Below are 12137 nucleotides of genomic sequence, written 5' to 3' on the forward strand. Positions count from 1 at the left end.
AGCAGAGACATTTGGGTTTGTAAGGGCAAGTAGCTTGCAGAGGGGCAGCACAGACATTTGGTGTGACAGTGGCAAGTTGTTCTGAGAGGGGCAGCAGAGACATTTGGTGTGACAGTGGCAAGTTGTTCTGAGAGGGGCAGCACAGACATTTGGTGTGACAGTGGCAAGTTGTTCTGAGAGGGGCAGCAGACATATTTGGGTTTGATCTGAAATCAGATGAGGGCAAACAAGTGAGATGAACTGCTAGGCCAGGGATCTTACCTAACCATTCTCCCACCTACCTCTATCCATCATCACCCTCTAACCCTCCAGTATTTCTGGGAAGACAGTTGACAACAGTAAGACAGGATAAATCAAGTGTTGGGGCCAAATGATCCCCAGGCAGTTTGTCACAGAGACATTTGGGTGTGACATGGGCAAGTACCTCTGAGAGAAGCAGCACAGACATTTAGGTGTGACGCAGAGACATTTGGGTCTGATCTGAAATCTAATGAGGGCAAACAAGTGAGATGGACTGCTGGGCCACGATTCTTACCTAATCACACTCCCACCTTTTTTTATCCACATTCACCCAAGTATTTCTGGGAAGACAGCTGACAACAATAAGTCAGGAAAAATCAAGAGTTGAGGCCAAATGATCCCCAGGCAGGTTGTCCCAAAGACATTTTGGTGTGATGTGGGCAATTAACTATAAGAGGGGCAGCACAGACCTATGAGTCTGATGTGGACACGTAGCTTGATGAGGGGCAACAAACACATTTGGGTGTGACGTGGGCAAGTAGCTCTAGGTGCAGCAGAGAAATTTGGGTGTGATGTGGACAAATTGCTCTGAGAGGGGCAGCAGAAACATGTGGATGTTGTGATGTGGGCAAGTTGCTCTGAGGGGTTGGGTGTGACGTTGAAAATTAGCTGTGAGAGGGACAGCAGAGATATTTGGGTCTGATCTGAAATCTGATGAGGGCAAACAAGTGAGATGAACTGCTGGGCCAGGGTTCTTACCTAATCATGCTCCCCTCTACCTATCCTCTCTAATCAACAAGTATACTCCAGCCCGCCTACTAAGATCCAACAATGACCTGCTCCTTGCATCTGCGACTATCACCTCCTCTCATGCTAGACTGCTTGACTTCTGTCATGCAGCACCTACTCTCTGGAACACTCTCTCCGTCGTGCTGTCAGACTTTGCCCAAATCTTTCTTCCTTTAAATGCTCTCTGAAGACTTTTCTGTTCAGAGAAGACTACCACCCAACTCAATAATATTTCTCTTACCTAACAACATTTCCCTCATCTAACTCTGCATTAACATCTTTCTCAATCTTGCAGTCCTCACCTCCTGTTTCTCAACCTCCTACCATTCTAGATTGTAAATTCCCACTGGAATAGGACCCTCGATTCCTCCTGTATCTCTTTGTAAATTCTGTCCTGTCTCTTAGTCTTAGAAGTTTTATATTATTGTTTTATTTAAATGAACTATATCCATGGACAGCGTTGTGGAACATGATGGCGCTTCATAAATAAAGTATAATAATAATAATAATCATACTCTCACCTATCCACCATCACCCTCTAACCCTCCAGCATTTCTGGGAAGTCAGCTGACAACAGTAGGACAGGATAAAACAAGACTTGGAGCAAATGATCCCCAGGAACCGCCTGGGCAGTTTGTGACAGCAGTTAGTGTGTTGCTAGTGGGGTTTTAGTTGTATTTAATAAGATCACTGATAAAAAAAAAATGGAAAAGGTGGTGGGGGGCACCAAGACAATGCTGCAAACTGTGATTAAATTATGACATTTGAAATAACAAAATCTCTAATTGGTTCTTGAAGAGACTCTTGTTATGTAGTGTGTGTTAATATACATATATCATGTCCAACAACAGAGGGTATCTTGGAGAAGATTTTGAATAATGTACACATGACTAAATTGTATTAACATTTTAAATAAAGTTATTTGAATTCCGTACAACATGGCAGTATACGCCTTGCTATCATAGGGCGATACCATTTGGCGCCCCTCGCTCACAGTCAACATAAGTCTGACGTCAACGTCATATCCTGAAAAAAGCAGAAAAAATATGCAAACGCCATTTTCCGTACACTTGGATGTTTGACGTCCTACAGTAAATTGTCCGCATTGTTAACATCTATTTTATATTATTTTGCCGATAAAATAAATACGTTTCTTGTACGAGCGTGTTATAAGGTGCGGTTCAGTTATTATATCACTGCCCTGGCCTACTATATTTTTACTTATGCGCGCCGCCATTTTAAGTTTTTCCGTACAGTGATGTCACACGCTGCGTTCTCCACGCACTATATAAGAGCGTTCCGGGCCTTTTTCCGCCTCTCTCCGGCCTTTACGGACCCGGCTCCTGTGATCCGTCTCCATCCTCTTCTAGTGGAGCGTCTTTGGACAAATATTTACCATGACGGAGCAGATGACCCTCCGGGGGACCCTTAAAGGCCATAATGGCTGGGTCACACAGATAGCTACCACTCCGCAATTCCCAGATATGATCCTCAGCTCTTCCCGGGGTGAGACTCATGCGTGGATCCGCCATAAGTAGCCACTATCACTAGTTGTATTCACTACATTTGTGTTTAACTATACATATTGTGTGCAGCCTATTCATTATAACGCTGCGTCACCATTTATGTCTAAACTGTATACGTGTTAGGCTTAAAGTCAATATGTCATCATGAAATACGTATGTATTGTTTGTACCCACTGTATATTATACGTAATGTCAGTGCTGTGCTTCATTGGTTTTAGTTAGTTTTCATTATGTATAAGAATCTTGGCCTTTACTTGAGCAAACCTGCTTTTTAGTTATTAGCAGACTGACCTTATAAACCCATCACCCATGTTTAGGCCAGAAACCGGGGTGTAATATGATAGGATAGTGACATAAGAATGTTACACTACTATGTAACTTATTAGAATAACTTACTATTCTACTTGGCCTCTAAAATAAAGCTATCAAGTCAGTCTACCATTGCACATTAGTGGTGGGACTGTGACATGGGTTTCCCTGATGACTTCAGGTTTAATCAAACTAGTGTAACATTGAGCAGTCAACCAGGCACTTTCATGTATTGTCATGTGAAATAAGCAAGGAACCAGAATTAAAAGTATTTGGTTTAGTCTGGACTCCTTTTAGTCTATGCATTATGGTGTACCAAGCATTTCATTTTGACTGTATGAATACTAGTGTTAAACTAAGTGAGTTGCTGTCCTTAAAGGCTTATACTTTAATAGAACCCTTACAATGCAAACAACCTGTGCCAAGAATATTTAAATTTTTAAGACTTAGGATTGGATCCTTGGTGTGTAGATGCTCCAAACATTTGACTCTTTTTAATAGCTGTAGACTAGCTTGATTTGGCTCCTAAAGTGTCTTTGCTATATCTTTTTGGGGTTTTGAATTGGAAATAGATGTGTCAACTCCTGCCTTAAAGAGATTTGAAAGTCAAAATTTAACTTGCATGATTTAGATAGAGCATGTCATTTTAAGACTTTTTTTTTTTTTAAATTTACTTGTATATTCAAATGTGCTTTGTTCTCTTCTCATCCATTGTTGAGAGAATATGCCCATATCCTGGCTAGCTTCTGATTGGTGCCTGACCTGCACACATTGGTCTCTTGTGATTGGCTTACTAGATGTGTTAAGATACCTGCCAGTAGTGCAGTGCTGTTCCTTCAGCAAAGGATAAGACGATTAAGCAAATTTGATAATAGAAGTAAATTGAAACATTGTTTAAAGATGTATGTTCTATCCAAATAATGGAAGAAAATGTTGGGGTTTTTTGTAGTTGGCTAGAGTGTGAGCCAAGGAAGGAATCCCGATATTAATCTATGAATAATTCTACATATGAGTAAACTTTAAACTAAATAGTATGTTTTCTGTTTTTACTGTTAAGTTTTTTTTAACACTTGCCATTTTACTTCAGTATTGTATATCTTAGATATAGTCTACATTGTTCTGTTTTTTTTGTATAGTCACCTTTCCTTTTTTAACTTTCAGATAAAACAGTCATTATGTGGAAACTGACACGTGATGAGACAAACTATGGTGTCCCTCAGCGTGCCCTGCGTGGACACTCCCACTTCGTCAGTGATGTGGTCATTTCATCAGATGGGCAGTTTGCCCTTTCTGGTTCCTGGGATGGCACTCTGCGTCTGTGGGACCTTACTACGTAAGTACTATTGATGTCTAGGTTTTGGGGATAAGGTTAAAGTTGATTGGAGGTGACAAATGCTTTGCCTAACTGGCCGTTAGTAACGCTCTGGGGAAGCTATGAATCTGTCCCTCCACCCACAGGGTGATACAGAAAGGCCTATACAGAGGGGATTGGACATAGACATTATGTCACCGTGTCACCTGTCCTCCTGCAGTGGCACCACAACACGGCGCTTTGTTGGTCACACCAAGGATGTCCTGAGCGTAGCTTTCTCTGCTGACAACCGACAGATCGTGTCTGGATCCCGTGACAAGACCATCAAACTATGGAATACACTGGGAGTGTGCAAATACACAGTGCAGGTAAGGATATTTAGACTGTACTGGGTAGGAGGGTTACTTGCGGGTTTAAGTAGTGGCCTTCAAGTTGAACTTCAGGTCCCAATGATTATAACATCACTTCTGAGCGTCTTCTTCAGACGGCATCATAAGCTGAAAAACCTGCAATTATGATGGGACCATAGAAGTAATCTTATGGGGTAATAGAAGTAAGGATTACATTTGTCACTCATTACAGAGATTTGAACTGAGTATTTAGTCTCTGGGTGGGTTTTCACTCTTCCAACCCTTTTTTTCAGGAAGAATCTCACTCAGAGTGGGTGTCATGTGTCCGATTCTCCCCAAACAGCAGCAATCCAATCATTGTATCCTGTGGCTGGGACAAGATGGTGAAGGTAAGTGCTTCTGCTGTATATATTAGCTTGTGCTGTAAGCTAACTCTGTAGGTCCTTACAAACTTCAATCATGGCACCGGTCTGTGGATGGTCAGAATTAGGGCTTTAGGTGATGTGAAAATATATTTAAGATTTAAGGATGGTAGTTGTGCTGTGTAGATTTAAGCTTTAGACCTTTATAAAAAACTTAATAGAAACAAATCTGGAGATTTTTCACTCCATGGTATTGACATACATACACTCCTGCACTGATCTGAGTCGCTGTATTTAAACCACTAGATTTTATTTTTTTCTATAGTTGAAACTGTATAAGGTGTCAATGAGCTGTTAATATATAGTTCTTGGTAACTTCTTATTGCAGCATGTGGTTTTATATTACCAGTAATCTGGACCATGACTATAATATTTATATAAAGGTCTTAAATTAATCAGTCTATGTAAGACTTGAGTTTGTTTCTTTAACTGGTGTGTAGTACAGTTTACTAGACTGGCTCATCCCTTTAATGGGAAAACGTTGGGATGGATTGACAGAATGTCACATCAAGATTGCAGTATACATGTGATAAAAAAAAAGGCTGCTTGCAGTAGCCAATTCTGCCTCTGGTCATTGCTTGAGCAAACTGGAAACTGTTCCCAGCTATGGTCAGCTCTTAAGGTTTGTGACACGTGTTTGGTTCATGGTACGTTAAAGGGACATGAAACCCAAAATGTTTCATTCAGAGGATACGATTTTCCAATTTACTTATCAAATTACTCTTGAGTTCTTTAAGGATACCTAGGTAAACTGCACATGCCAGTAAATAGTGCTGCAGACACTTGCACACTCCTGAGCTTTGCACCTCTGCTTTTCAACAAAGGTTAAAAATAAAGAATTTGATTAAAGTGAATTGGAAGGTTGTTTTAAAATCTAAATCAAGAGAACATTTTGGGTTTTGTGTCCATTTTTTAAGGGAAATGGATGTTAAAGATGAGTGTAAATCAGGGGTTGACAAATCTGTTTAAAATTTAGGAGCCAAGCACACTTTTGAGTCTGACAGTGGTGTTTGTATATAGATATATGGAGAATAACCCAAAGTTAAAAGCCACTGGCTCCTGGTTTGTCAAGCCCTGGTGTAAATATTGGGTTTTGTAACTTAGAGCATTTAATACTACCCCGCAGTGGGGTTAATCGTATAGTCCTGCTTGGGAGTATTTTGTCTGACTATGGAATTACATGAATCAACCCATGTTCACTATCCTGGATCTGTAATTGGTATGTTTGTCCCCTTGTGTGATTTTGCCACACTGTAAAGCTAATGATGTAACTTAATTTAATATTGATGGTTAATGAAGTACAGTTCATTTAAGAATCTAATGGATGTACAATGCCATACGTACCTCCAAGCTTGGCAATATTCCTGCTTGAGTATATGGAGTTTCTAGTCTTCCTGAAATGAGACTAACTAAACTTAAATTTTTATAAATTATTAGTGTGCTGTATTAGTCAGAGCAGTATAAATATGGCTGCTGTCTTCAATGTAAGACCCCCAAATTTACCTCCTAAAACACTACTCTGCTTGTTGCCCCATGTTTGTTTTGGTTTGGCATAACTATCCACTGAAGAAAAAAATAATCTTAAGGATAGTAGTGATCATGCTATTCTGATGTATCCTTGCCTGCCGGGATTTCTGGCGCATGTGCACACAGAATGTAAACAGTGAATCTCACTGTGTATGCCATTGTGATTCATGGTTTATCTGTAGCAGTGTGCCAAGCAGATGAACAAGCCCCTAAAACAAAATAAGCAACTATTTAAAAATACAGTACAGCAATGTACTAAAGGGGGGAAAGGACAGGGACTGCTTTCAGAGGGCTGGGTATTAGAATTTAGGAGCTGTTTGGTTGCAAGAGGCCCAAACAGATGGTATTTTATATTGTGAATTTGCTTTGTTAATCTATGAAAGCTAAACCCAGGTAGGCTCATTAGGCTTGCTTCTAAGCCCTTGAAGGCCATCTTATCTCAGAGCATTGAGTTTTTTACAGCTAGACAGTGCTAGTTCATGTGTCACATTTAGATACCATTGTGCTCACTCCCATGGAGTTACTTATGAGAGGGCACTGTTTGAGAGGAATGGGGTAAGAAAGTGATTATCTTTAAACCCTTTAATATGTATAATTTTCAAGTTGACAAAGCGCAAGAATAGAAGTGAGTACTATTGTATTTCTTTCTTGCCTGGGAAGTAAATGTTTAGTCATTTACAGCAGTTGAGACATTCGGAGATGGTTTAGAAAACCATTTATCCAAACTGCTTAGGGGACCGAAGAGGTTTGGATCTGTAAAGTGGTTGGGATTGGGATCAAGTGTAACCATTTTATGCATTTTGTGTAAATTAGGCAATAACACATGCAACCTAAACGTTTTTTCATATTTTTTTTCTTTGTATACATAGTACCCTGAAAGATAGTATAGTACTGTAATCAGAAAGGTAGTTTTAAATAGACTTGAGAACACAAACCAAAGACCAGACAGAGAAAATTGGTACTTACTGGCAAGGAAAATATTTCTTTACATTTAATCACTGTTTAGATTTTGATATTCTGGCTTTGGCATTTGTACTTGTAATTAGAGTTACTGTCTTAAATATAGAGACTTGTGAACAGTCTAATCTCTTTGGATGAAAGAAATGTGTGTGCTTGTTGCAAACTATTAAATAAGAAGTATGCATCTACAAATCCAAATTTAGCGCTGCTGTGTATGTATCGGCCATATTTAAGCTATATTCTATTAATGTACTTGTGCTCTTTCCCTTAGGTCTGGAATTTGGCTAACTGCAAACTGAAGACAAACCACATCGGGCACAGCGGCTACCTGAACACTGTGACAGTGTCCCCTGATGGATCACTGTGCGCATCTGGTGGCAAGGTGAGACATAATAGAAACTAAGAGTTGGGTTAAGTGTGTACAGATGGTTGCTATGGCTTTGAATACCATGGCTTTCTCTGCCTTAATGCCAGCTTCAACGGCAAACTACTTAATGCTTGGCCATATTCATGGTTATAGTAACTGGCTTGTGGGTTTCTGCTCATTATTCCTAATTCCACAGAAGATAAATTGCCCTTCATAAGTGGTTGAGAGCTTTAGTGGATAGGGTGAGTTTATTTTAGGTTGTACCTATGCTGTTATAGCAAACATTTTAGTTTGGGGGGATATTCCTCATTAAGTGTCACTCAGCCGTAGCTATGCAATCAACACACTAAGTTTTTGCTTGTAATGCAACACATTACAGCTTCTCAGCAGGACATGGCTGACTTGCATGTGTGCCACTCACTAGCTGTCCTGCTCAGGTGCAGGCATGTGTAAATTCCTGAGAGACTTGTGTTTAATCACTTTTTGGGAGTTGAAGAAGTTACCTGCTTTATCCTATCTAGTTATGTGACTTGCATTGCTGCTTAGATCAGCGGGTCACCAGGGGCGAGTGTGTGATCTTTTTGTGGAGGTTAAACAGGGTAAGGTCAATGTTCCTTATTACATTCTCTAACAAATTAGAGCATGCCGATGTTGGTCTACTATGGACCTTTAAGGCTCAATTATACTATATATTATAGATAACAAAATAATCCATTCAATCCTTTTTTCAAATTTATTGGACTGGACTAACTACATTTTAAGTATACAAGCTTTCTGAATAATTCCTTCCTTTTTAAAGTCTGAGTCAATGCTGACTAATTCAATAGAATTTACAGATCGTGAAACACAGGATGGCTTAAAAGGACGAAGTGTTAGACATCTGAGTGAAGGTAGAAGAGGGGGTGTCGTAAAAATGAAGGGGCTTAGGTCACAGAGGCAAACAGTGTCCAGTGTAGAACAGACAGGGGAAATGTGTAGATTTACATAGAGCTTATACTGACAGTTATATATCAATATGTATAATAGGATTTCCACGCCCATAAACTTTAGATGCAGGTGTACTGTAAATTTACCTTTTTTTTTGTTAGGCTAAACTATTTTGAATACTGTGTAGTAAACAGCCATAGAAAATGGACTTTCATATGAATGCATACTATAAGGGCCTTTCTATTTCAATTTGCGTTGTCAGCAGTTTTGTCAGAATTTTATGGGTTTATGACCTTTAAAATTTTACTAATTCATAAGAACACTTTGTTGTTGCGTCATGACTTGCACAGAACGTGTTCATGTTCTAGCTCCACATTAATTTATTTTATTAAGACCTGGCTTCACAATTCCAGAGTAACAGCCACTGCTAATGTTTGCAAGCACTGTTTTTTGTGACAGATTAGTTTGTTAGATTTAGTTCTATATAAACTGGTCTGTTGTGGGAACATCTCTGTGCAGATTTAACATAGTTTTATTTCTTTTAGGATGGACAAGCCATGCTCTGGGATTTAAATGAGGGAAAGCACCTGTACACCCTGGACAGCGGAGATGTCATCAATGCTCTGTGCTTCAGCCCCAACCGCTATTGGCTGTGCGCAGCCACTGGACCCAGCATCAAGATCTGGGTAAGTCTCCTAGGCTGCAGCTAGTTGCTTTCTTAAGCAGTCTCTGTGATGAAAACTACTGACGCCATCTTATGCTCCATGCTGAAGCTCAGAGGCTGTTTCTGAGTCGAGACTAAAACATGTACAGTGTACGCACTTGTTCACTTTAGTGAATGCGCTCCTGATATATCGGTTTCTTGCAGGATCTGGAGGGAAAAATCATTGTGGATGAACTGAAACAGGAAGTGATCAGCACTAGCAGCAAAGCTGAGCCCCCACAATGCACCTCACTGGCCTGGTCAGCTGATGGACAGGTAATTTAACAACCAGTAGCCTGGATCAGAGCTGAGCAAACATTTCAGTTAAAAATGTAACAAACTAAATCTATGTACAAAAGGTGCCAAACACCTCTAACTGTCCTCAACAAAATGTGTATTCCAGTGACGGGGGCTTTTGTCTCCTGCTGTGGCTAGTTAGGGATCCATATAAACTTAGCTCCTGCATTTGCATCTCCCTGAAATGTTTATTCCTTTAAGTGTTGTAGCTGCTAACCTAATTTGATAACCCTGTAGATTATCTTAAAGGGACAGTCAACACCAGAATTTTTGTTTTAAAAGAAAACCCCTTAATTACCCATTCCCCAGTTTTTCATAACCAACAGTTATAATTATACACGTTTTACCTCTAATTACCTTGTATCTAAGCCTCAGCAGACTGCCCCCTTTAAGTTCTTTTGACAGACTTGGATTTTAGCCAATCAGAACTGTCTCCATGGAAAATTCATATGCATGAGCTCAATGTTATCTATGAAACACATGAACTAATGCCCTCTAGTGGTGAAAAATCAAAATGCATTTAGATTAGAGGCGTCCTTCAAGACCTAAGAAATTAGCATATGAAACTCCTAGGTTTTGCTTTCAACTAAGAATAGCAAGGGAACAAAGCAAAATTGGTGATAAAAGTAAATTTTAAAGTAGTTTAAAATTACATGCCCTATTTGAAACATGAAAGTTTTTGTTTTTTTTGGGGGGGGGGGAATTGACTGTCCATTTAAAGGTCTCCTTTTCAAAGAGCATGCTGAGGCTCTTGAGTGAGTGTCTCGAGCACTGTGTGGCCATAGTTTTCAGCAATGTATTAACACGTGCACATGAGTCTACACAAGTATGCCCTTATGTAAAGTACCTATAATGAAGATACTTTTTAATAAATTTAACACTCGCACGCATGAAAGTTTAAAGGTGGCATCAACTCATGATTCAGTGCATGCCATTTTTAAACATTTTTCCAACTTCTATTAAATTTGCTTTGTTCTCTTAGTATCCTTTTTTGGAGCAGCAATGCACTACTTGTTGAGCCCATAAGTGGCATGTGCCATCACCAATCAGCAGCTAGCTTTGGCAGTGCATTTCTACTCATGGGCCTACCTAGGTATGCTTTCCAACAAAGGATAAAAAGAACAAAGTAAATTGGAACTTTAAGATAAATCATGCAATTTTTTTTTTTTTTTTTAATCCTTCAAGCTTAGTTTTAACTTTACTGTCCCAGATTAATTCTGCATTTTTCTTTTTCTCCAGACCCTCTTTGCCGGATACACAGATAACCTGATCAGAGTGTGGCAAGTGACCATTGGTACCCGATAAACCTACACAGAAAGCTGCACCAAGAGCCCGGAGTCTGAGACTATTATTTTGTCATGATGCCAAGAGTCTCAATACAATAAAATTCCTATAAAAATGCTCCTGTGTTGTGTAATGACTGAGGAAATCTACAGGTGGTTGGTTAAGGAGAATGCCTAACTGGTAGGCGCAGATAACACTAGTGGTTTGGGTGTCTCTAAAGAATGAGGTCACATGGTGTGGCTGCTGTGCTTTAAGTTTTCCGGTCTCAGGGAGAGCATAACATTTTAAACAGCTTTCAAATTTACTTCTATTAGGTTTTTTTGTTTAAAAGCATACCTTGGTAGGCTCAGGAGCTGCTGATTGGTGGCTGCTCATATACAGGCATAGTTTTTTTTTTTTGTTTTTTTTGCGCTTTGTGGATTGTTCTTTTTACAAATTGAAGGTGTGGCAATCCTATGTTCAAAAGGTATTGTATCCATTTGCTGGGTTTTTTTTTGTTTTTTTTCTAAGATATGATTTTTGTTTCATATTTTGAGATGCTATTGCACACATGACTAAATTATAGTGTAATATAACTTTTATATGCACTGGGAAACAAGAGTGACTCACTTAATTGCTATATTAACTTTATTGCGTTGGTCTGGAACCTAACCTGCAATTTCTAGAGTATGCCTGTATTGGGTTTATTTTTTTAATCAACAAAGGATACCAAGCAAATAAAGAGAATTCAATAGAAGAAAATTGTAAAAGTTTGCATTTGGTGTGGTTCATGTCCCTTTTTAATTTGTCATACAAACCACTGCTCATATTCTGCAAACTGAATGCTGGTGCAAGTGGCCCTGTCAGCAGTTGTTGCACTCTGTCTTTATTTTAGTGTTGGCTGTGAATTGCAGAATTGGGATTTACTATTTGTTACTGTGCTCTTAAAGGGGCATTTAAGTCAACATTAAACTTTCATTACTCAGATACAGCAGCAATTTTAAACGACTTTCAATTTACTTCCATTAACAAAATGTGCAGTCTTTTTATATTTACACTTTTTTGAGTCACAAACTCCTACTGAGCATGTGAAAGAATTCACAGCATACATATATGCATTTGTGATTGGCTGATGGCTGTCACAT

General features: G+C 39.3%; 1 protein-coding gene across 1 annotated transcript; it reads left to right on the top strand.

Annotated features, from left to right (window-relative positions):
* Nucleotides 1-2340: 2340 nt before the first annotated feature.
* RACK1 (receptor for activated C kinase 1) lies at nucleotides 2341-11130 on the top strand. The gene is made up of 8 exons (XM_053689134.1): nucleotides 2341-2535; nucleotides 4026-4197; nucleotides 4397-4544; nucleotides 4820-4915; nucleotides 7707-7817; nucleotides 9275-9415; nucleotides 9598-9708; nucleotides 10969-11130. Exons 1-8 carry the CDS (start codon nucleotides 2427-2429, stop codon nucleotides 11032-11034), a joined length of 954 nt encoding a protein of 317 aa, XP_053545109.1. The 5' UTR covers nucleotides 2341-2426; the 3' UTR covers nucleotides 11035-11130.
* The last annotated feature ends 1007 nt before the right edge of the window (nucleotides 11131-12137 follow it).

The sequence above is a fragment of the Bombina bombina genome, chromosome 7, assembly GCF_027579735.1.
Source record: "Bombina bombina isolate aBomBom1 chromosome 7, aBomBom1.pri, whole genome shotgun sequence".
Lineage (NCBI taxonomy): Eukaryota > Metazoa > Chordata > Amphibia > Anura > Bombinatoridae > Bombina > Bombina bombina.